The sequence below is a fragment of the Vulpes vulpes genome, chromosome 14 (assembly GCF_048418805.1).
Source record: "Vulpes vulpes isolate BD-2025 chromosome 14, VulVul3, whole genome shotgun sequence".
NCBI lineage: Eukaryota > Metazoa > Chordata > Mammalia > Carnivora > Canidae > Vulpes > Vulpes vulpes.
The window spans coordinates 12923056-12947096 of record NC_132793.1 but is presented as its reverse complement, the minus strand read 5'-3'; the positions used below and the strand labels follow the sequence as shown (position 1 = coordinate 12947096).

The 24041-nt window shown below is 50.0% G+C and overlaps 1 protein-coding gene across 29 annotated transcripts in view; it reads right to left on the bottom strand.

Moving 5' to 3' along the window:
- Positions 1-24041, bottom strand: part of SULF2 (sulfatase 2) — a 117709-nt gene that overhangs the window by 37431 nt on the left and 56237 nt on the right. For all 29 annotated transcript variants that reach the window (XM_072735659.1, XM_072735669.1, XM_072735644.1 and 26 more), the window contains one exon: positions 2631-2782. In XM_072735659.1, the coding sequence (XP_072591760.1) occupies positions 2631-2782 (152 nt within the window). The remainder of the gene's footprint in view (positions 1-2630; positions 2783-24041) is intronic.

The window sequence follows — 24041 nt, the reverse complement described above, 5'->3', positions numbered from 1 at the left end:
CTGAGCCTCTCAGGAGTAGGGAGCATAAGCAAGGGCACATAATATGTGTCAAGGTGGGGCTCTGAACCCCAGTCCTCTAACCTCAAGAGAGAATCTCAGTGTCCAGTCCCTGGAGGGCAGCAGGCAGCTGGCAGCGGGCAGCACACCAGGTGGGCCGACAAGGCTGTACTTCCATGGGTCAGGTTGGGTCTGGCCATCAGGCACACTTGATTCATGCAGGATGTTAGAAAAGTCTGAGTGACTTGCCAATATTTAAAAATCAGGGGGTGGGAGGTGGGCGGGGGGTGGGGGTGACTGGGTGACAGGCACTGAGGGGGCCACTTGATGGGATGAGCACTGGGTGTTATTCTATATGTTGGCAAATTGAACACCAATAAAAAATAAATTTATAAAAAAAATTTAAAAAAATCAGGAGGTTTCACAGGAAAACATGCACAAATTTGTAGCTTCTGGTGAAAAATCAGAAAACCTGGCCATTTTGGGCCCCCTTTCCACATGGGACTGAGAGGCCTGATCTGAGCTGGCTGCCCCCTCCTACACAGATACATGCTCCATAGTCCCCACTATTCTCGACTGTCCCCTCTTGCTCCCAGCTCGCTATCCTGTGTGTATGTGACTACTTAGCCCCTGGTGATATCTGCCCGGGGGGGTGGGGGGAGGGACCTTGTGCAGCGATTCAGAGAGAGATGAACTAGGGAGGAGTCATCATTCTAAGCCAGAGAGCCCTGGGTATGACAGGTGCCAGGCCCAGGGCTAGTGGCAGTGACAGTGCAGAAGAGAGAGGGAAGGGAAGAGTGGGGGAAAGAACTGATCCAGAAAGCTATGGGGGATGCAAAGGTTGCTTTGAAGATTTAGTTGGGACAGGAATATTTGTTGGTCTCCAGGTTTTTTTTTTAATAGTTTAGATGAGACATCACTGTCAATCTCTCCTCCTTCGTCCTCCTTCCCCTCCCCATTTAAGCCAGGAATCAGCAAACTATGGCCCCTTGGCCAAACCAGGCCCACTGCCTGTTTTTATAAATAAAGTTTTATTGGAACTAGTCAAGCTTATTTGTTTCTACATTACCTGCGGTGGCTCGTACACTATAATAGCAGACTTACGTAGTCGCAACAGAGACTGTATGGCTTATAAAGCCTAAAATATTTGGTACAGGGTCTTCTGTAGAGAAAAGTTTGCTGTCCTGATCTGAACTCCTGTGTATTGCTGTGTAGAAGGGGCTCTTCTGATGCCCTATGTGTATTAACTTACGTGATCATCAAAAACCTTTCTAATAAAACCACAATGAAATACCGCTATACCCCAGTAAAACAGCCCAATAAAAAAGACAATACTAGTGTTAATGGGGAATGTGAAGGAACTGGAACATTAGAACATTCCTGGCTGGGGATGTAAACTGGTTCAACCATGCAATGTATCCTGTGTCCCAGCAATTCTACTCCCAGGCGTGTAACCAAAAGCAAAGAGTCTACACAAAGCCACGTGTAAGGATGTTCACAGCAGCCTGATTCTTAACAGGCCCAAACTGGAGACAACGAAAATGTCCATCAGGTGTTGAATGGATTCCTACTTACCATCTATGTAACAGAATGCTACACAACAAGGAAGGGGACACTGCTGACTTGGGCAGACACAGGGATGGCTCTCACAGGTGTCAGGCTGAGTGAAAAAAGCTCGACCCAAAAGAGCACACACAACATGATCCAGGCAAAACCAATCCACGGTGATGGAAGTTGGAATACAGGTTACCTCGGGAGTGGGGGTTTTGACTGCATAGGTATATAAGGGAGCCTTCTGGGGGCTGGAAATGCTTTGTATCTTGACCTGGGTGGCATACCCATATATGGAAATTCCCTGAGCTGTCCACTTAAGATCTGTGCACTCTATCTTATATAAAACAAATTAGCAGGACTAGAAAAACCATGACATGGGGCGCCTGGGTGGCTCAGTGGTTGAGCATCTGCCCTTGGCTCAGGTTGTGATCCCAGGGTCCTGGGATCGAGTCTCATATCGGGCTCCCTGTATGGAGCCTGCTTCTCCCTCTGCCTGTGTTTCTGCCTCTCTGTGTCTCTCATGAATAAATAAATAAAATATTAAAAAAAAAAAAAAGAAAAGCCATGACATGGAAAACAAACAAGTTGAGGCTTAATCACACAATGGAATGCTACACAAGAGTGAAGGATCTACAGCCCCACGTGACAACATGGATGTGAAGCAAAAGGAGCCGGACACAGAATTCGTGTGTCATGCTGCAAGTCTGAGCCATGGCTGTCCCTATGGGAGGGTGTTTGGTGGAAGGAGGGGCTTTGGGGGCAGGCAGTGAAACTGTGCTTCTTGACCTAGCACACTAGCAGGTGCTGGTGACATTTGCCTGTTCAGTTGGTGAAAATTCATTGAACTGGACTGTTCTCGCACTTTCTGTGAGAATATTCTGTTTCAGCATATTGTGAACAAAGCTCTCAGAAACAGAGACTATTATATGAGAGATGAAAATAGGAAGCAGAAGATGCACGTAGCTGGCTTGAGATCACTCATTTAGGTCAGTGTCACCATCCGAAGCCAGGTAGTTAAGCTCCCTTGTCATGCTCCTAACTGCCCCCCTACCCCCCAGCTGGCGACAGGCAGCACTTACCTTGGAGTAGTCAAAGCCGTGCTTCTCCTTCACCCCGTTCCGACAGAGTGTGTAGTTATAAAAACGAGAGTTTTTAAGGAGGCCGACCCACTCCTTCCAGCCAGGCGGTACATAGGAGCCATTGTATTCGTTAAGATACTTCCCGAAGAAAGCTAGAGGGGGAGAAGGATCATGAGGCCACGTGAGAAAGCAGAGAGCAAAAGTCTCCTCTGTCACCCGACCACCACTGTGGTGTCCCCAAGGCGTGGAAACAGGGCTACCCTCTGAGCCATGGAGTCCTTTGAAAAGACCCCTGACCTGCTTCTCAAAATTTTTTTTTAAGATTTTATTTATTTATTCATGAGAGACAGAGAGAAAAAGAGAGAGAGAGAGAGAGAGAGAGAGAAAGAGAGAGAGAGAGAGAGAGAGAGAAAGAGATCCTGGGTCTCCAGGATCACGCCCTGGGCCAAAGGCAGCGCTAAACCACTGAGCCACCCGGGCTGCCCTCAAATGTTTTTATGTGCATAAAATACATTGGATCTCAGAGAAAATAAATTATTTTGACGTATAGTTATCCTAAACATTAAAAGAACTTGTCTCTGTAGTAACATGACCCTTTAAAAAATATAGTACCCTGCGAAGAGTAGTAATTTCAAAGCAATGGTAAGTGAAGATATTTTATTTTGGGATATCTGCCACACTGCCATGGAATATCACAGTATCAGTGATTTCTCCAGATGACAAAATTACGGCTTCTCTTGTGCTATGGTCCATGGCCTCCCTTCATAATCGAAGCCACGGCTAAGTTACGACACAGGTGCGTAAACATAAGAACACGATTCTTTCCCATTCTTTCCGACGGGCCCCTTGAACTCTCTCTACTACACAGTGACCGGAGTGCCTAACATCAGAACACGAGCGATACCAAATGTTGCTGGGGACGTGGAGCAACTGGGACTTTACACCCAGCCAGGGGACGTGCAGCCTGGTCCATCGCCCGTGGGAGGCTGACCGGACAGTGTCTGCTGAACTTGGACACCCTCATGCCTTCCGACGGGCGATCTGAACCCAGGGTATTTACTCAGCAGTAAGGCATCCATTCATTCACCAGGCACGAGCAGGACGTGCTCAGAGTAGCTCTGCTCATGATAGCAAATAACTAGAACACGCCAGCTGTCCATCAACCAAAGCACGGGGTTGGCTCCGCTGCTGGGTATTTGTGTAGCGGAATACCACGCCCGGACAAGAAAGAATGGACCGGGGTCATGTTCAATAACCCAGATGCATCTCAGCCACCTAATCACGTTAAGAGAGATAAACCAGATATGAAAGAATGCTGTATGATCTCACGTATACGATGTTCAGAAAGAGGCAAAACAGATCTCTGGTGCTGGAGAACAAGCAGTGGTTACCGAGGGCCATGGGTGTGCTTCTCGGGGGACGGCCTTGCCCTATTTCCTGCTGGAAGCACCCACGAAACCCCACTGGCCTGGACGTTCACGAGCAGTGAGCGTCTCCACATGCACGTTTCACGCCAGCAACAGAGCTTATGTAAAGATCACCCTGATTCATCGCGAAGGGGATCTACTCCCAAACTATGTGGGTGAAGAGGTAACATGCAAGATCTTCTTTACGATACTTTCTCGTTCTTTTCCTTTCCCATCAAGCAAGTGTGATCTGTAATAATGACCACCTATAGGACCATTTTTAAGAAATGGAAACATCTGTGAGCGTTTTCCCAGAGACAGAGGCCCCTTGCTGGCTCTCTGCTTCGGATGAGGACCCTGGGGCTCTGAGACCCACAGGAGCTGGTGCTGAGAGCACGAGAAGGTGAGAGTTCCAGATGGGTGAAGGGAGTGAGAGAGATCTCGCCAGCAGAGGGCTTAGCGCCGGGCCTGGCAAACTGTGAGCGTTCAGTGGGCGCCAGTTCAGGGCCCAAGATGAGAGGAGACAGGGGAGCTGAACATCTGTAGGAGGAGGAGTGGACTGAGCCTGGGCTCTGCTGCCAGTGGAGGATGAGATGGGCTCCTCTATCTGGAACCTTCGAGAAAGCATGGGGAGCTGCCTTCAGCTTCTTGCTCCCAGAGAAGAGAGGCCTGAGCTGGGAGAGCGAGGATGCAGCAGGAGCTCTCCATGAGGAAGGGGGGGGGGTTCCTAGAGGCCTGACAGGTGGCTGGCACCGACTGGGAGCTGGAAGCCTCTTTAGGACCCAAGCAGCCTTTCCCGAATCCCTGTACCACGGGGCAAGGGGAAGCATGTCCATCCAGTCCTCTCCTTGCAGCTGAGGAAACACCTCCCAGAAGGATCTGGGCACCAGAGGAGGTGAAAATAGGAAGGGAGAGCCCTGAGCAGCTTCGGGGTAAGGCCCAGGGTGGGGCCTCCCTTTGCGTGTGAGGGCAAAGCAAAACCAGAAAGATCCCTGGCATTCTGGGGACGAGAGATGGGGGTAGTGGCTGCCCCGGCTCTGAGTCTCTGGGGACATCCAATATTTAGGTGCTGGGTGCCTGCTCACACAGCGGCCACAGGTCCCCGGCTGGGCCCGAGGACTGAGGTGTGGGCTGGAGTCAGGGGCTGCGGTGTCCCAGCACCTGGCCAGAGGGAGCCCTGATTCTTCCCCCAGGAACATGGTCAGGCACTGTTGCATCCGCCCCCTGGAAACAGTGATGCCCAACCAGGGGCGGTTTTGCCCCTCAGGGGACACTTGGCAATGTTTGCAGACTGGCTTCTGCTTTTGTCACAGACTGGGGTGGGACGTGCTGCCAGCATCCAGGGGGTGGGGGCCAGGGATGCTGCTAAACATCCTACAAGGCTCAGGACCACCCGCAGCAGAGAATCATCATCCCATGTAGAATGTCAGGAGTCTGCAGGTGAGAAGCCCTGGTACTGCACGTTCCTCCCTAAAAGAACCGCACAGGGAGGACTAGAAAGGCCCCTCGAGGTCAAGTCCAGTGCAGAAGAAAAGATCTACTAAACATCAATGACCTTATTCCTCACGCTTGGTGCATCTTCCCATAGTAAGGAGCTCTACTCTGGAAGCACGTCAGGCCTCTCTCCACTCTCTCCTGCTCCCCCTCCTTGGAGAAGAATGACAAAGGACAGGGGTCAGCAAACATTTCCTGCGGAGGCCCAGAGAGTAAATGCCGTAGGCTTTGTGGGCCAGATGGTCTCTACTCCAAGTACTCAAGAGTTGTAGAAAACAGTCACAGATAATAAATACGTGGGCATGGCTCTGTTCCAATAAAACTTTATTTACAAAAAGAGATGGAGGGCCAGGAGAGTAAAACAACTGGGGGGAAAATATTAAGGGAATAATAAATCATTGTGTCCCTGCGTGGTAAAAATCGGGATGGGGTAACACTGCCTTAGGCATGTGTGAATTCATGTATCAATAACTATTTATTATGCCCCGATGGTATACCAGGTAATGGCAACACAGCAGTGAATGAGGCCACCGGGGTCTCTGCCCTCATGAGGCAGACATTCCAGTGGAGGACCGTGGCAAGTAAGGGGTGGTGGTGTTGGCAAAAACAGTGACAAAGGAAATAAAGGATAGCATTGCAACTAAGTGGCCAGAGGCGGACCCCTGGAGGCGCCACTGGGTTGAGTGATGAGGGAAGGCTGCTGAGCAGTGATGAGAATGAGTCAAAGGAACAGGAATACAAGGGAAACTGCTCCAGATAGAGGGAATAGCATGTGCAAAGGTCCTGAGGTAGGGATAAGCTTGGGGGCCTTTGAGGACCATAAGGAGGCCAGTGAGGGAGGAAGATGTTAGAGGATAGAAGGATGAGATCATGAGGAGAAGCAACATGAGGAGAAGCAACAAGATCATGGCAGGGAACCTTAAAAGGGTCCGCACATCCCCTGAAATATTATACATTAGCTTTTCTATTTTCCTGGAGTCAGGACACATTCTGAAAGTACCCCAAGACCACAAGTAATTTCAGAAGCACAGAATTTCCCTCACTTTGCAGAAGGGCATACAAGAGCCAGGGGGAAAGGTGCTCTGAATTCCCTGCTGGGAAAATTGGGTTCTCTCCCAGGTCCCTCAAATCCAGCTTGTGAGCCTATGGTTTGTCCCTGAAGATCTGGGGCAACGTCCCTCCCAATGACTGTGCCAGTCGGAATGCTAAAGAGTTTTGCTCTCGGCCTGGCCGGTGGGATAACTCTTTCTTGTGGGGTGGGATGTGGGGCACCTCGGGAACCCCACCCCTGCCCATTATCACCCAATGCCACGGGTGTCAGAATGTCTGTGGTGATTTCCTCTGCTGGAATCCTCTCTTTCACATCTCTCTCCAACCCCCAACCCTTAAAAAGAAATCCCAAAAGAGTTTATTAATCAGGCTTCACAAGACCCCAGAAAACAGGGCTTCAGTCAAAGGCTTTTAGTGCCAAATTAGATTTTGCTCTCATTTGATTAGATTTCCCCAAGGCAGTTTTTAAAATGGTTATTCCGGCACCAGTTGAGGTGGGAGAAGCAAATTAGCGTGGGCCCTGGGGCTCCGGGGCTGGGAGACACAGCCAGGAGAATGAGCCGGAATTAAAATCAAGATTAAAAATACAGCCCATGTCGTGGCTGGGGCCCAGGGTCGCTGAGCTTTCGCGCCCGGGACGCGGTGAAAGGAAGAGTAGCAACCCCAGGGCTGGTGCGAGGGTAGAGCAATTTGGCAGGCAGATTAAGAGGAATTAAATGCCAGGCCAGGAAAGGCCACTGATAATGTGCCAGCTGACGCTGCCCGTGGGGAGCAGGCTGGCATCAACTGAAAGGACCGAGCGCTCACTGCCTCCCGTGTGCCAGGCGCAGGGGGGAAATCTACACCTGGTGCTGGAGACTTCTGTTAACCTGCTACCTCCTTCCCGACTGCGGTCCTTTGGGTACCACCACTTCCTGACTTAAGTACACATGGGCCGATCTCCGGACTCCGGGGCTGCAGGCATCATCTCAGCTGGACCAATTGGAGCACTACGTGCCCCTGGCTACCCTCGTTGGTTCAAGGGCAGGCATGTGACCCAAGCTGGGCCAATGAGAGAGAGCCCTGGGATTTTTAGGGAGCTACTGGAAAAGAGAAGTTCTCCCAGTGGGTTTAAAGGTGATGGGATTCAAACTTGAAGCTGCTGGCAGCCATCTGGTCACCATAAGGGGAGTCTGTTTGAACATGCAGTAGCATGGGACAAAGCAGCCATGAAGGGGGTGGGGAAGGAGGGAGGGAGGAAGGAAAGAGAGATGAATAGAGAAAGAGAGATACTGTCCCAGATACTAGTTTGAGTCCCTGGGTCCACTCCTACTGAAGCCACCTCTCATGCTAGCATTTTCAGTCCCCTTAGTGATTCCTAATCTGAGGACATTGGGCAATGGGGATATTTTTGATTGTCACAGCTGAGTGGGGAGGTAGCAGTGGCATCTAGTGGATAGAGGCTACAGATGTGAGTAAACATCCTATAATGCATAGGACAACCCCCCCACCCCGGCCCCTACCGCCACCTCATCGGACAAAGAATCATCTGGTTCCAAATGTCAGTTGTGCCAAGGTTGAGAAAGTCTGAGTTACATAACCCAATAAATCCATCACTCCACTTTTGGTTGTTGCTATTTACGTAATTTCATGTGAGTTGAACTCTTGTGCTTGCAATGAAAAGACCCCAAGAAAAGAAGATGAGATGCTTAGCGGAGAGCAGGGTTTGGCAGACCAACTCTGAGCTGCCACCTGTTTTTGCAAATACTTTCATTGGAACCAAGCCACACCCACTTGCTTATGTATCGTTATGGCTGCATGCACACTACAATGGCAGCCTGGAGTTGTTGCGACAGAGACCATGTGGCTCTGAGTCCAAAATATTTACTATCTGGCCCTTTGCAGAAAGGGTTTTCCAACCCTTGGCGTTATGAGGAAAATTCCTTGTGTGGGGTGAGGGATCCCTCAGGGATTTGAAACAGGGCTGTGTTTCACCTGGAGGAAGAGGTGCCAGTTATGCAGAAGTAGACTCTGAAACGGGTCACAGCAGCCAGGGGGTTCCGCCGTGCAAAGGAGTGACCCAATGCTGGCCCAGCAATGACAAACAAGAACAGAACAGGTGGCTGGCCACAGGTGGTCTTTGCTTTAAATGGTCTCAATACGCACAAATGTTAGTTTCTACAGTTTAGCTGAAGACTACCAGTCTCCCACAATGTGGTTCCGGTGTAGCTACCACGGTACATGAACTGTAATTGCACAAAGTACAAATTTTGCTACTGGTTCTCCAGTCCACCCATCACTGTGTAAATAACAGATGCAGAGAAGGATCAGTGGCCTGTCACGTCACTTCTTGCAAAGTCTATTGGTGACCATCCCCGTGCATCTGTTACTCAGTCACGCACGACAACAAGGCTTGTGGCTGGGTTGCCTCCTTGTCTCCTGATGATAATCTACAAGACAGGATACAGAAGTGGATTGTTGAGGGGAGAACCAGCCAACGGAGATGAAAGTGCAACAAGAAATGAAAAGCTAGCTGGGGTGGAAAGTCAAGGGGAAGGTAGGAGTCAGAGAAGAAACGAAGTTGACCGTGGCGACATCGACACACACACACACTGCGGGAAGCTCTTGATTTACAGCCAGACGGCTTGATCGCCGATAATAAATGAAGAATAGTGATTATGACAGAAAAGATGAAGACGTCCCAGAGCAGGTGACGCTGGCAAAAACACTCCACATGAAAGGGGCTCTTGGAGATATGCTGCAACACTGAATGCTGTGTGTCCTTGGGCAACTAGTTTAATCTCTCCTGATGCCTCGGTTTCTCCACTCACAAAAAGGAGATGATGACAGTATCTAACTCGTGCGTTGCTCTGAGAATAGACACAAGTGGGCACACCTCGTCTTGTCGCGCTTCACTCTCCTGAGCTTCCCAGACATTGCATGTTTTACAAATTGAAGGCTCGGGGAGCCCTATGTCCAGTGAGTCTACTGGTGCCCATTTTCCAATAGCACTTGCTCACTTTGTGTCTCTGTGTCATGTTTTGGTAATTCTTGCCATATTTCAAGCCTCTCCATTATTATTATATTTGTTACAGTGACCTGTGATCAGTGATTATGACTCACCAGAAGCTCAGAGGATGGTTAGCGTTTTTTTTTTTTTTTTTTTTTTTTTTTTAATTTTTTTTTAGCAGTAAAGTGTTTTTAAATTAAGGTATGTGCATTGCTTTTTTAGACATAATGCTCTTGCACACTTAAGAGACCACAAGATTATGCAAACATAACTTCAATATGCACTGGGGAGCCAAAAAATTCATTTGACTAGCTTTATTGTGGTATTTGCCTTATGGTGGTGGTCTGGAGCTGAACCTGCGGTATCTCTGGGATATGCCTGTACTGCTTCCACCCGGCACATGACACGTGCCCGCTAAGTGATGGTTCCATTATGACCAATGGGTCCCCCTTCCCAGCCACTTCTTGCTCCACTGATACCTCATTTAATAGACTTCCTACAGAGTCAGATGTCAAAGGATGCCTGGGTGGCTCAGCGGTTGAGCGTCTGTCTTCGGCCCAGGGCCATGATCCTAGGGTCCTGGGATCGAGTCCCATATCGGGGTCCCTGCATGGAGCCTGCTTCTCTCTCTGCCTATGTCTCTGCCTCTCTCTCTGTCTCTCTCATGAATAAATAAATAAAATCTTAAGGAAAAATTTGAGTCAGAGACAGATGTCAAAATCCACCCTCCAACTTTGAGAGGCCGGTTAACCCCTAAGTCCTTTTGAACCCCCTCCCCCGTCCCAGTCCTGCAGGCCCAGTCAGGCAGCTCTTTGATGCGAAGCTCTGTGCACCTGTTCCCCTCCTGGCTGTCTCCTCCATTTGTCTGAGTAAAGTGCTGCTGGGGAGCCATTCAGAGTCTGATGAGAGGACCAGACCCTTCTGTTATCTCTCCCAGCCCTGAATCTAACTGAAATTGCCTCATAATAATCGCATTTGTGGTCTATAAAAGCTGGGTCTTGCAGTGACTGGAGACTCAGATTAGCCGGTAATAAATCTGACGCAGGAGGGCAGATGGAGGCATCATCTTAGATACAAGGGAGATGGAGGGTGTCCACAACTGGAAGCTCACAGGAATCCTGGGGCCACCTCCCTGTGCTGGGGAGCTGGTCTAGCCGGGATGGGGGCCGGTGTGGTCCTGAACATCAGGGTAGCCACCAGTTACTCCTCTGGGTCATGCAGGAGGCGATACAGGGGAACAGCCAAGAGTGCCTCTCTGTGGCCAGATTCTCCTGGTCTGTCGCCTCCCAATTGTGGAAACCCAGGCAAGTGACTTCACTCCTCTGTGCCTCGGTGGGCGGCAATCACTGTGAGCCGCTGCCTGCTGTCATGTGGAGGGAAGGAACCGACCGGTGTAAGGAACGTGAAATAGTACCTGGCACGTCCTGAGTGCCAAGCCAGTGGCAACCTGGGAGACGTCCACCTGCTGCCCATGGGGAACCTTCTCAACCCCGCATCATGGGCCTTCTGGATGGAACTAGCAGCAGGGCTGTTTTAAGGGCACTGGCATCTCTCAACACACATTTATCCCACACCATCTCCACCCACATCCTACATTAGCGATAATGGATAAATAACTAAGAGTCGAAATATTCCAGAGTTGACTGGTTGAATCATGCTACGTTTTGTTATTTACATTCACATATAAATAGTTCACTAAATATTTATTCAGTTTTATTTGGCAGTTTCCACCAAATGTTTTGGAGCCAACAGAGCCACACATGCATGAACACACACACACACACTCTCCCTCTCTCTCTCTCTTTCCTTCAGGTAACCCCTGAGAAGCCACAGCCTATGCACTCCTGGTTCTTCCCAAATACAAAAGCCCCAACCGTCAACCAAGGTGCCCCTTCTCACCTAAGGGGTGAGTGTATGGCTGAGCTTGGCCAATCAGAATCTACCCTGGGACTTTGAGTTTTGAATATTGAGCTAGGAGACTCAAAGGCAGAAAAGCTGTTGGAGTTTTGTAAGATCCCTAACATTGTTCAAATGTTGCAACCTGGGAGCACCTGTGTGGCCCAGTCGGTTCTGACTCTTGGTTTTGACTCAGGTTGTGATCTCACAGGTCATGAGATGGAGCCCTGCGTCAGGCTTTGCACTTGCAGGGAATCTGCTTGAAGACTGTCTCCCTCTGCCTCTCCCCCCACCTGCACACATGCACTCTCTCTCTCTCTCTCAAATAAACAATAAATAAATAAATAAAAAAGCTCTGCATCCTGAATCCACAGATCTAGTGTTTAGGAATCCAAATAAACAAGGCAAGACCATCAGGTGACAAAGTCTCAAAAGTGACAGAAACGTGTCTTGCTTCTTCATCCTCATTTCCTTGCTTGTGGTGGAAATGGCCTCCCCTGATCTTGCTGACTCCCCTCTAGCCTTCCCATAACCCAGTCACCCCCAAACAGCCAGGAGGACCCTTCTGAACCCAAGACCGTTCCTACCACTCCCCCTTCAATGACCTGTCCACCTGTCCTGCTCCCTCTGCCCACACCTCCCACCACTCACCCCTCTGCTCACTCTGTCCTGGCCACTCCAGGTCCCTATTCCTTAAAACATGCCCAACTCACTGGCACCTCAGGGCATTTGCACCTGCTCTTCCCTCCACCTCACACACGGGCCTTCTCCCTCTCACATGGACTGGCTCCTTCTCGCTGTGATGTCTCAGATCAGATGGTACCTCCTCTGAGGAGCTTTCCCTGATTGCCCTATTTCAAGGCCTCTGTCCCTCTGCACCAGGCTGTTTGTCTCCTCTGTGGCCTCAGCACTCTTTAAATCACCTGCGGATGTGTTTGCTTTCTTGTGTATCATCATCTCCCCACGCAGGGGCCTTTTCTGGGTGCCATGGTGCGTGCCCAGGACGTGGCCTGGAGCAGGTACACAGTCACAGTTGCTGACAGGGTGGCCGGGGCAATGGCTGTGGGTGAGACGCATAGGCTACGCAGTGCAAAGCTGCCCCTCGCCAGTGTTTTAAGCCTCTCTCCCTCCCTGGGAGGGTAGGAGAACTGGAGACGCAGCAACTCGATGTTTTATTGAGAGAGACTTCTATGACTGCCTGTCTGCAGACGGGAATGCTGGCTGTTGGGGGGGCGGGGCAGGGAAGGTGGCAGAGATGTCAACCCAGAGCCTGTGTGCAAAGTACACCTAACATGTGTCAGGCCAACTGGGGGTTGGGTGGGTACTTCCCAAGGGACACTGGGGCCATGTCTGGAGACATTTTTGGTTGTCCCAACCAGCAGAGAGGGTGCTATTGGCATCTAGTGGGTGGAGACCAGGGATGTGCTAACTGCCCTACAGTGCACAGGGTGGCCCTCACCAGGGAGGAGGCTCCTACTCCCCGGTGGCAGTGGTGCCTGGGTTGAGAACCCCAGCAATGCACAGGGGGTGCGGGTGGCTCTGAAGGGCTTGGTTTCCAGAGTCAGAGGGCCAGGCTTTGAGCCCTGTCTCCTCGGGCACGTGAGCGGGCTCCCTAAGCCTCAGTGACACCATCTATAAAATGGGAACAACAGCAAATGAGATCATGTCTGGCACAGAGTAAGCACTCCAAAAAAAGGAGCTCTGAGAGTTCTCAAAATATAACCTGCTTCCTTTTTCAGGTGGTGGCGGTGCGGGGGTGAAAACACAGGTTCCCAGAGACATGAAAATGGGCTCTAGAAACCAGCAGTGATGCCGCCTTGGAAAATGCCAAGGCCCCTCCAAGACTCCAGTGACGAGCTCAGGGAAGGACGTTGATACTGCACAGAGGGGTCAGCTGGGCACGACACACATCCATTAGCAACGATGGCCTGGGCTGAGGGAAGGGGCCAATGACAATAAACAACGTTTGCCAGAGCAATTCGGAAAGGTCAGTGAAAAACGAGGTAGAAGCCTCTGGAAAGTCTATCTTTCCTGGAAGAAACCACTCCATTTCACAAGCCAGGATTTTGGGAAAACAAAAAGGGGTCCTTGCTTTTCATGACACCTTCTAAATTCTAGTTGTCTGTGTGCCTCTTTCCCACGTTTTGTCATTGTTAGGTATTGTTTGCGTGGTCACAAACTCCCTATTTTCCTTCAGGTCAATTCGTTCGGTGCCAAACAGGCATTTCGAGCAGGGCTCTGGCTCTGTCCCCGAACCTGCTTCTCGCCCAGCGTTCCGGTCAATGCCGGATGGTCAGGCCACACACCTGGGAGCTCCTTGTCCCCGCTCACTGCCACTGACCGTCTATCACGCTGGTTCTCCCTTCAGAAGGGACTCAGGACTGAGCATTTCCCACGTGTCACTGTGACCGGCTTGGTCCCAGCCACCCCCGTCTCTCACCCGGACCCTGCTAGAGCCCCCTTCTCGCCCCCCGCCCTGCTCGGTCTTGTGCTGCAGTAGCCAAAGCACAGATCCCATCAAGTCACAGTTCTGCTCAAAACCCTTCAATGGTGGGATGCCTGGGTGGCTCAGTGGTTGAGTGTCTGCCTTCGGCTCAGGTGGTGATCCCGGGGTCCTGGGATCGAGTCCCACATCGGGCTCCCTGCTCAGTGGGGAGCCTGCCTCTCCCTCTGCCTATGTCTCTGCCTCTCTCTCTGTCTCTCATGAATAAATAAACAAAATCTTAAATAGCAAAAACACAAACAAAAAACAAACCCTTCAATGGGCGTCACATTCAAGCTAAATTCCAGAGTCCTTGGCATGGCCTACAAGGTCCCACGGGATCCCTCTTCTGCCCCTTCCCTGACCTCGGCTCCCTCTCTTTGCCTCTGTCCGTTCCCCTCCAGCTACAGTGGCCTCTTGCCGTTCTCCAGGCCTAAAGCTCATTTGTGCCTCAGGGCCTTGGCTCTTGCTATTCCCTCTGAAGGATCCACTTCCTTGGACACCTGCATGGATTCCTTCCTCATCTTGTCCAGGCATTTGCTCAAATATTACCTTACTGGGTTACATCCCTAACCATCCTGTTAAAATGTTCTCTCCCTAGGCTGGTGCTCCTTCTTCTCCTCATGTCGTTTCTCAACAGTATTTCTCACCCCCTAATTTATTTGTCTTTGGGGTTTTATCACCTGCCTGCCCAACCAGAACATCAGCTCCTTGGGGTCAGGGTTTTCTGCATTCCTTATTCCCGCCTGTGTCCCTAGACGTAGAACAGAGCTTGGGAAGCAGTAAGGCTTCAACAGACATTTGTGGCACAAATGAGCGAATGACTGAAGCTCCGAACACCCAGGTTCTGGGAAGCCTGTGGGCATCACGTCTCACTGAGGGAAGAGCAGATTCTCGTAGCCCACTGCACAGGGTACATCATCTCTGAGTGGAGAAGCAGGGAGAATAGTTTCATTATTGTCTTTCTATTTGATTTCGTGGCATCTGCTTGATTGAATCTGGATCTACTTAATCCACACAGGGCCTGGCTTCACTGCGGGGTGCTCTGCAGAAGCGAAGAAGGCCCCGAGGCCAGTGTCAGGCGACAGCACTGGTTCTTAAACATTCTGCTACCAAAGTCCTTTTATTATTATTTTTTAAAGATTTTTTTTAAAATTTGAGAGACAGAGTGAGCAAGAGAGGAGCAGCAGAGGGAGAGGGGGAAGCAGACTCCCTGCTGAGTGTGGAGCCCAACATGGGACTTGATTGCAGGACCCGGGATCATGACCTCAGCAGAAGGCAGACGCTTCACTGACTGAACAACCCAGGTGCCTCCCAAAGTCCCTTTAGACTCTTAACTCTTGAGAACCCCCAATAGATTCATTTATGTTGATTTGATCTAGTGATAGCTAACATGTCAGAAAACTGGGACATTTAAAACACATTAATTCATTTAAAAATAGTAATAACAAACCTACTTGTTACTGCATATTTTTAAGAATAAAATGTTAAGTATATTTTCCCCAAAACAAAATAAAATCAGTGAGAAGAGCTGTACTGTTTTGCAAGTTTGCCAATCTCTCTAATGTCCAGTTTAATATAGGACAGCTGAATTCACATATCCACCCCTGCATTCAGCCTGTTGCGATATATTGTTTTGGTTAGGTCTTGAAAAATCCAGCCTTCCATGGATACGCGCAAGGAAAGGAAAGGAGTATTTTAATGCTTCTTTGAGATAACTGTGGGTATGTTACACAACCTCAGGAAACACTGTACTCTTGAAACAAATAAGGGCGAAGGGCAAATCCTGTCTTAGTTTTATCATGAAAGTAGTTCCAGGTCCAGGGCTCCGGGCTCACACTTGGAGAACCGCTGGATTGGAGGCTAATGCTGTTCCCCAACAACCCAATGAGACAGACATGCTCTTTGTCCCCATTTTACAAGTGAAGGAACTGAGGCATCGAGAGGTGTAGTCGCTTTGTGCCCAGCATCCCACAGTGGCTGGTGAGTGGCATAGCTGAGATGCTAACCCAAGGGCCGTCTCCACTGGCCACTCTGCCCCACGTCCCAGCAGGCTAGCATCCCTGGTCATTGCAGGGGAGCGCCTCCTGTCTGCTGCGGCGTGGGAGGCAAGGAAACTCCTTTTTTTAAAAAAAATATTTTACTTATTTATTCATTTGAGAGAAGTAGAGCACAAGCAGGGGGAGGGGCAGAGGGAAAAGCAGGTTTCCTCTGAGCAGGGAGCCTGATGTGGGGCTTGATCCCAGGACCCTGAGATCACACCCTGAGCTGAAGGCAGGTGCTTACCTGACTGAGTGGGGGTCAGGTCACAAGTGCCTGGCAAGGAGACTCTTGAGGGTAAAAGAAAACAGCAAGTGGGCTGCTCAACAGCTAAAGCCAGGGGCAAGGACAGACCAACCTCGTGATCCCAGAGACCCTGCCCCTCCATAGACTCTGACTACACTCCAGAGTGCTTCCTGCTGGAAGGTGAAATACCTGGTGAGGTCACTGCCCACGCTCTATCCTACAAGGTTCATCTGCCTGTGGGCTGCTGCAGGCCATTCCCAGATCCCAAGACCCTTGCCTTTCCCAGAGTGCCAGTGTGGGCACATGGGAGGGGGCCAGACATCACCCAGGTGGCTCTTTCCGGATGTGTAGGAGGGCCTTAAGGGGTGCTATTGTCTTGGATGGTAGTCAGGCATGAAGCTGAGTGTGGGCTCTGGAGCTGACAGCCTGGCTTTTAAATCCAGCCATTCCCATCTCCCAGCTCAGTTTTCCCAACTGTAAAATGGGGATAATAATATGCTCCCTGACAAAGGTGTTGGGGAGAGTTCAATGGGGACACACAGGGAGACCACCCCCAAAATGTTGGTCCCTATTTGTATTCTAACATTACTTATCAGGATGTTATATATTCATTCATTTATGCACGCACGCATTCGCTCATTCAGCAAACATGCAGAAGACCACTGCTTATGTGGCAGGCATGGTTCTAGATACTAGGACACCACCGAACAAAACAGAATAAATGAACGAACAAGTAAAACCACACCCTTGTGGAGATTATGGCCCAGGACTGAGGACCCCTGGAAGCTGTCACAGTAATTCAGGAGAGAGGCTGGGATGGTTCTAGGCAGGTGGGGGCAGAGGGCTGGGATGGTCTCAGGCTATTTTTGGAGTTGGAACCGCCATGGTTTGCAGATGGATTAGATGTGGTGTGGGAAGAGAAGGACAATTTCAAGGTCTCTATCCTGAGCACCAAGGACATCCACCCATCATCGAGGAAGGGGGCACTATGGGAGGGTCAGGTTCTTTGTGGAGGTGACAAAGAGCTCCAGGTCACACACATTAACCCTGAGGTTTGCGTTAGTCGGTCAGTGGAGGTGGAGACACAGTGGGCAGCCTGGAGACATGCATTCAGGTTCAAGGGCAAGGTCTGGGCTGGGAGGAGAAATCTGGGAGTTGTCAGCATTTTGATGGCATTTAATATTGTGGAACTGAATGAGCCCCACCTGGGGGAAGGGGCTCTTAGTCTGCTGTTCCCGCTGCACTGGGATGGGAAAGCTCCATCTTTATTTTCATTACCCTCTAACTAGCATCTCCTTCCATAATGAATGAAGGCAACAAATCACCGTAAGAGTACTACGTATGCCTCTGTCACCACCAAGTCACAGCTTTGTTTTCACATCACATTACAGTTAACCAGACACCTCAAGGAATCACTGAAGCCAGCACTGTTACGAATTCATGCGCGTTATCATGACCGATCAGTTATCCCCTAAATAACCATGACATCATGTCATCTAACAGGTGGAGAAGAAGCATACATATCACAGTTTATATTTTGATCTAATTGGCTTCCTTTGGTAATCCTGCCTATTTTTTTCTTTGCATTTAATTTGAACATATTCTGAAAAGGATCCACACAGATGTTAAGGGGCGGGGGGTGGGGGTGGGGTGGTACATGGCTCTCCAAGGGGGTAAAACCACCAGTTAGGGAATGAAGATTGCTAGAGAAGAGTGTTCTGGCCCCCGAGCGAGGGGTCAGGATGATGGGACACCAGCCTAGCACCCCAGGGCTGCAGGTGGGGTATGAGGAGAATCAAACAGGAAGCCAGATGTTTGGAGGGATCCGCTCAGCTCATGCTGCTAAGGACGATGGTGTTTCCTTCCCCAGGACGAGTGAGCACACTGACCACAATCCCCGCCGGGCACTACAGCTTCCAAAGCTCAGCTCAGCCTCTGCCCACCCCAACACTCGGACTTCTAGAGCTGGAGTGCATTCAGCTCAATTATTTCCCCATCAGTAGTTTATGTAAGAAGAGGGTGCATTTGGGCTGATTCCCTGCCTGCAACCTTCCCTCTGCCCTGGAGCACATCGGTTCCCTCCTGTCCTCCTCCCCTGGGAGAGACTGTACATAATTTACAACCAGGCACATAAATGAGATTCAGGTGTTCCCATAAATGAATGGAACGGACCAAGGATAAGAGAAGGAGAGGTGTGCGGGGAATGGAGATGCTAGCCATGCCTGTGAAGCCTCACAGAATCTGCTGTGTCGCCGCAGGGCCTGTGTGCTGCTTTTCTGCAGCAACAGAATTACTAGCTGGGTTCGAGGCTGGCAGATTGGAGGTGATGTTCTCAGCCTCCCTCACAGGTGGAAGTGGCCACAACCAACTTTTGGTGGAGACGTGGGTGGAAGTGGTGTGAGTTCTGGTAATGCCTCTCCAGGAGGTGGGTGTGCGCCCCCCTGTATTTGCTACTTCCTGCTAGCTGGATGTGGACGTGGGGAGCCATTCTGGACAAGGGTGGTCCCCAAGGATAGTGGGGCAACATCCTAGAAGGAGCCTGGGCACCAGGCATGCCATATCATCTCTGGGATGTTAATGCCTGAACTGTCAAATGAGAGAAAAATAAGCACCTATCAGCTCTAAACCAATGTTATCTGGGATATTGGGGGGAGAGGGGGGCTGTGACACAAATCCAGCTGGCTACTGACATCGAGTAGGGACAGCAAACCTTTTCTGCAAAGGGTCAGACTAGAAGTACTTTCACTTTGCATCCATGTGGTCTCTATTGCAATTATTTGTGTTGCAGTAGAGAGCAAGCAGCCATAGACAATATGCAAATGAATAAGCTGTATTCTAATACAACTTTACTTATAAAAACAGATAACAAATTTCTGCAGGCTGCTATGTACCTCTACTTCCAGGAATGTTGGTAATATTTGGCAGGATCTTTTTTTTTTTTTTTTTTTTAAGAGAGAAGAGCGAGCAAGAGGGAGCGTGGGAAGGGCAGATGGAGAGAGAAAGAGAGACTCCCAAGCAGTCTCCATATACAGAGTGAGGCCTGATGTGGGGCTTGATCTCATGACCTAGAGATCACGACCTGAGGTGAAATCAAGAGTTGGACACTTAACCGACTAAGCCACCCCAGTGCTCCCCTCCCCACCCCTCCTTTTAAAGCAAAATTTGGAACCTCAACTTTTGGGTGAAGTTTCCAGATTTTAAAGAACACCTTATAATTCAAACAGAACATATGTGGGGTTGAAGTGTGAACTCGGGCTGTTGGCTGCTGTTTTGTAAGGCCCACATGTGGTCCCAAGGGGTGCAGAATAGAAGCTGAGTTGGTCCCGGCCAAGGTTCAATTCCACCCCTGCTGCCTGTAGGAGGGCCTGACCGTTGTGAGACTTTCACCATCCATCCTTTGGCTTTTAGGGCTCCTGATCTGGGCAGGGGAAACAATCTTGCTAACTTTCTGGGGGTGGAGCTGGGGTCTCCTGAGGCACAAGTGATAAATGAGAAGGAAATGCTTTTGCAAACTCCAGAACACTATAAATATTAGATGCAAAATGCCACAGGACTGAAGTCTTTGTTTTTTTGGCAGACAAATTGGCTGAGGAAGCAGGGCCGGGAAGAAAGGCATCAAATAAACCCCGAGCCCCAAAGCTCTTAGGGCTGGGGCATTTCTGATATTCTGTAACTGGATCCTTTTAACTTTGGGCTGCTTGCAAGGTTACAACATGAGTCTCTTTCTTCTGCTTTTGAAAAGACACCAAACGCAAATTGCTGCACAAAGTGATACATCAATCCTGTAAAAGTTCTGGATGCCAGAGATGGGATCTTGCTGAACTGAGAACTGTGGGAAAGCAGTCAAGGAAGGTGAGGGCATAATTACGCACGAAGGAGGCAGCTTGTGCTGGAAGCAGAGCAAGCTGGGAGAAATGCCTCCTTCCACTTGCTCCTTGAGGGGGGAAGCTGGATTTGGGTTTCTAAAGCAGACATCTGTTTTATTTTTCTGCCTAGCATCCATTCTCCTGTCTTTTGGTAACTGTGCCTTCCGAGGTACCTACTCAGGTGAGAATGTTTCTGGCTCCCAGCTCCTGGGCTAGGCACCTGATCTGGGCTTGGCCAATCAGGGTGTCGCCTCTTCCCCGGCCTCTGTGATTAGGTAAGGAAGGGGCGTATGACCCCCGCTGAGCCAATGAAAGCCTCCCTTGAGACTTCTGCTGGAGCTTTGGGAAGAGGCTCTCTCTTTCAGCCAGGGTCACTACGGGCCATCTTCCCCTCACAAAGCAGAACCTTCCTAAGAATAAAGCTAACCCAAATGAAAAAATCCAAGAAGCAGAAAGACAGGCTCTGATGTTTGAGTGCAGAGACTTGGCTAAATTGGCCTGAACTAATGGCAATTATATTTATGAATGCCGGAAGGGGGAGACAGTAATCCAAATTCCATTTTGTTCTCATTTTCTGCTTACTTCACACCTAAGGCCGAAGAGTCATCTGTCCGTTCAAATCTTTATTGGGTACCCAATACCTGCCTGGCTATTGTTGGGATAGAAGGATACAGCAGTGAACACACTATGCAAGAAATAAATTCAAAACACCTGAGATCATTTCAAAGGAGTGATAAATCCTACAAAGGATAGAGAGCAGGGTATCATGGCAGAGAGTGACAGGGGTTGGGGAGGGCTAATTCATGAAGGGAGGTCAGGAAAGCAAGAGGGATGCTAGAAACGGAAGGTGAATGATTACAAGAAACAAGCTGTGTGGGCAGTGCTGCAGGCGGATGCAACCACAAGTGCAAAGGTCCTGGGGTAAGTATGACCTCAGAATGTTTGAGGAACAGCAAAGAGGCCAGGCAGTTTGAGTGTGGTTAGAAAGGAAGAGAGGTAGGAGATGTGGACAGAGGAATAGGCTGAGGCTGAGCAAGGCCTTGGCAGCTCTGGCAAGTTATTCCAAGAGCATCAGGCATGATGCATCAGCGGAAGGTCGTGGCCAGGGAGTGTCATGATTAGAATTCCATTTTTCAAAGCTTCTTCTCGGTGTTGGGTGCAGAGGAGGAATGGCTAATCATTGGGGACGAGCAAATAACCGGGGTGGAGGCTGAGGGCTGCTCCTGCCTGTTTGTGGCAAGGTCACTGCTATTGAGGAGGGCTGAGCCGTCAGGGTATTGGAGATGTGGAGGGCGGGCTGTTTGTGCCTCAAATTACACACTGCCCTTGGCCACTCACTCCTTGGGAGGATCATGCATCTCTAGCAAATGAAAGCTGGGGCCCATCCATGTTCTGGAAACTTACTAGCTGGGCATGGTGGGCTCCCCCAGCACTAGTGACAGGTTTTATCTCCTGCCAGGTCGACATCAGGAAGTGTGGCATTTGAAAATCTTTCTGCCCCTTTTAAAGTATGGTTTTGTCCAGAAGGATGGAATGAGGGTGGGCGCTGGGGGCAGGCAGAGAAAACCCACAACAGACTCTCAGAACAAGGCCTGGGGAGACTGTCAATCACTGGATATTTAATTATCACCTTGGAGGAAGGTGACACTAAGCTGATCCTTTGAAGACCCGGCTCTCAACAACATTAGATGTCCATTTCTATGACAGATATTTTGTAACATTCCTTTATTTTCCAGAAAGAAAACTGCAGGTAACCAAAGCTACCTAGGCATATTTTTTTTCAAAAAAAAAAAAAAAAATCCATACAATGCCCTAATTACAATCCACAAGAAAAATAAAAGGAAGGCAATTCATAACAGAAAAATTTCTGTATGAACTTCTGAGCACATCCATCAAGCAGACACCATGGCGTAGCCAGGTGGCACCTACACGCAGGTTTGGAGGTGTGTGAGCCCCAGACGCAGGCTGGGTGCCCCCCTGCAATCCAAGTGATTCCAGCGGCCCTGCCCTGGGCGCCCAGATATTCAGTAATATGGAATAAGTCCTGGAAAAGTTTTGCATTCAAGTACAAGATTCCTTCCATGTACTTATCACTTACATTCCTGGAAAATTCAGAGTGTACTAAAACTGTGAATACCTCTGGTGTTTAGGTATAAATCGGACTTAGGGTCCAGGCTCAGACCACAATACCTGCAGAAGAATCCACTCGTATAATGATCTGGTGGGAGACTCGGAAGCCTCATGGGACGCAAGGCAATTTGGGGGCCGGGTAGGGCTCTCTGGGTGCTCAGCAGGCCATAGAAGGCCCCTGCTCCCGCCCCTAGGACTGCCAGCAGCATCCCCAACTTTTACACCCACCAGGGACACTTTTGTAGATTTTAGCCCCTAGGGGGCAGTGTGCTCCCTTGGGAGCCACCAGGTTAGAAGTCCCTCCTCAAGCCACTGGCCTGTGGGCTGAATCCATCCCACAGGTGTGTTTGCTTTGGGCCTGCCTGGTGTTTTAATTTATTTTTTAAAAGTAGAGCAAACAGTTCACATTTGAAATCGGGACCACTTCACATAAAAATCTGGGTGTCACACTTCTGACAAATGAGAACATCTGGCACCTCTTGGTCCCATCCATCATCCCATGGGCACATCTGCCGTGGGGTGCTGCATCCTGGCTCCTCCAGGTGTCAGAGTTCGGTTTCTCTAGGGAGAAAAGGGCTCATGCAGGCATCGCAGAAAGCGGACCGCTCTGTGGCCTGGGGAGGGCGGACGCGGAGAGGCACCCGGTTTGCCCTCCTTTGCTGAAAACCCTCTCCCCACGACGGCACAGCTGCAAGTGACCTGCTGGCCAAGGGGTGGGATGGGCCAGGTGCTTGGAGCAGGAGGACCTGTCCATGGACAGGTGGGACCCACAGGCCCCAGGCTGGAGCCCTCCTGGGTAGCTGCCCCATGATCCTGAACCCCGACCCACAGCCCAGCCTCAGGACGGCCTGGGAAGGCCTGGAGAGTCAGGGCAAAGGACCAGATGTAGAGCTTGGGCCTGAGGGGAATGCAGCAGGAGGGAAGAGGGGAGGCACCCACTTCACAGGCACGGGTGGCGATTAAGTTAGACGAGTCATGCTCCCGACACAAAGTCCGGGTGTGGTAAAGGCGTAATAGGAACAGCCTGCATTTTAAAAAATTATCATTGTCATTCTTTTCATATTCTGAAAGGTCCGTGTGTCCTTCTCCAAAATTTGCTTGAATTACACTCTACACCCCAAGGCTGCCCAAGAGGACTTTTGTGATGATAGAACATGTTCTGTATCTCCACCATCCACGCTGGCATCCACGTGTACCTCCTGGGCACTTGGAATGTGCCTACTGTGACTAAAAAACCAAATTTTTAATTTGGTTTATTTTTAATTAACTTAAAGTTAAGTAGTTCCCAGTGGCCAGTGGCTACCGTGTTGGAGCCAGCAGCTCTAGTGTAGACCCTTCTAGAATGTTCAGGAGAGTGGCAGCTCGTGCCAGAGAGAGACGGCAAAAGGTCACACTTAGCCTGAAAACTACCTCAAACCCTTGGAGGCTCGCAGGTAGGCTTTACATATCCCCCCAACATAGCGACATGCTTCTTACTTTTATTTGACTTCCACAGTTATTTTAATGCCCACTGACGTTAGAGACCCTGTAGGTGGAACCACAGCAAGTTGCCCATGGGCTAGGTGGCCACAGGGCACCACACTGAGGACCACAGCTGGAGGGGAGGGGGAGGAGAGTCCCTGATGGTCTGCAGGGTTTTCTCATTCAACACAAGATTCTGCAGCTTTAATGGAGGGTAATGTGTCACTATGGGGATTAAAGAAGGTGGTGTGCCTGAAAGATCCTAGCCGAGGTGGGGTGAATTGTGTCCCCCTAAATATACGTTCAAGTTCTAACTCCAGGTATGTGTGAATGTGACTTAATTTGGAAATA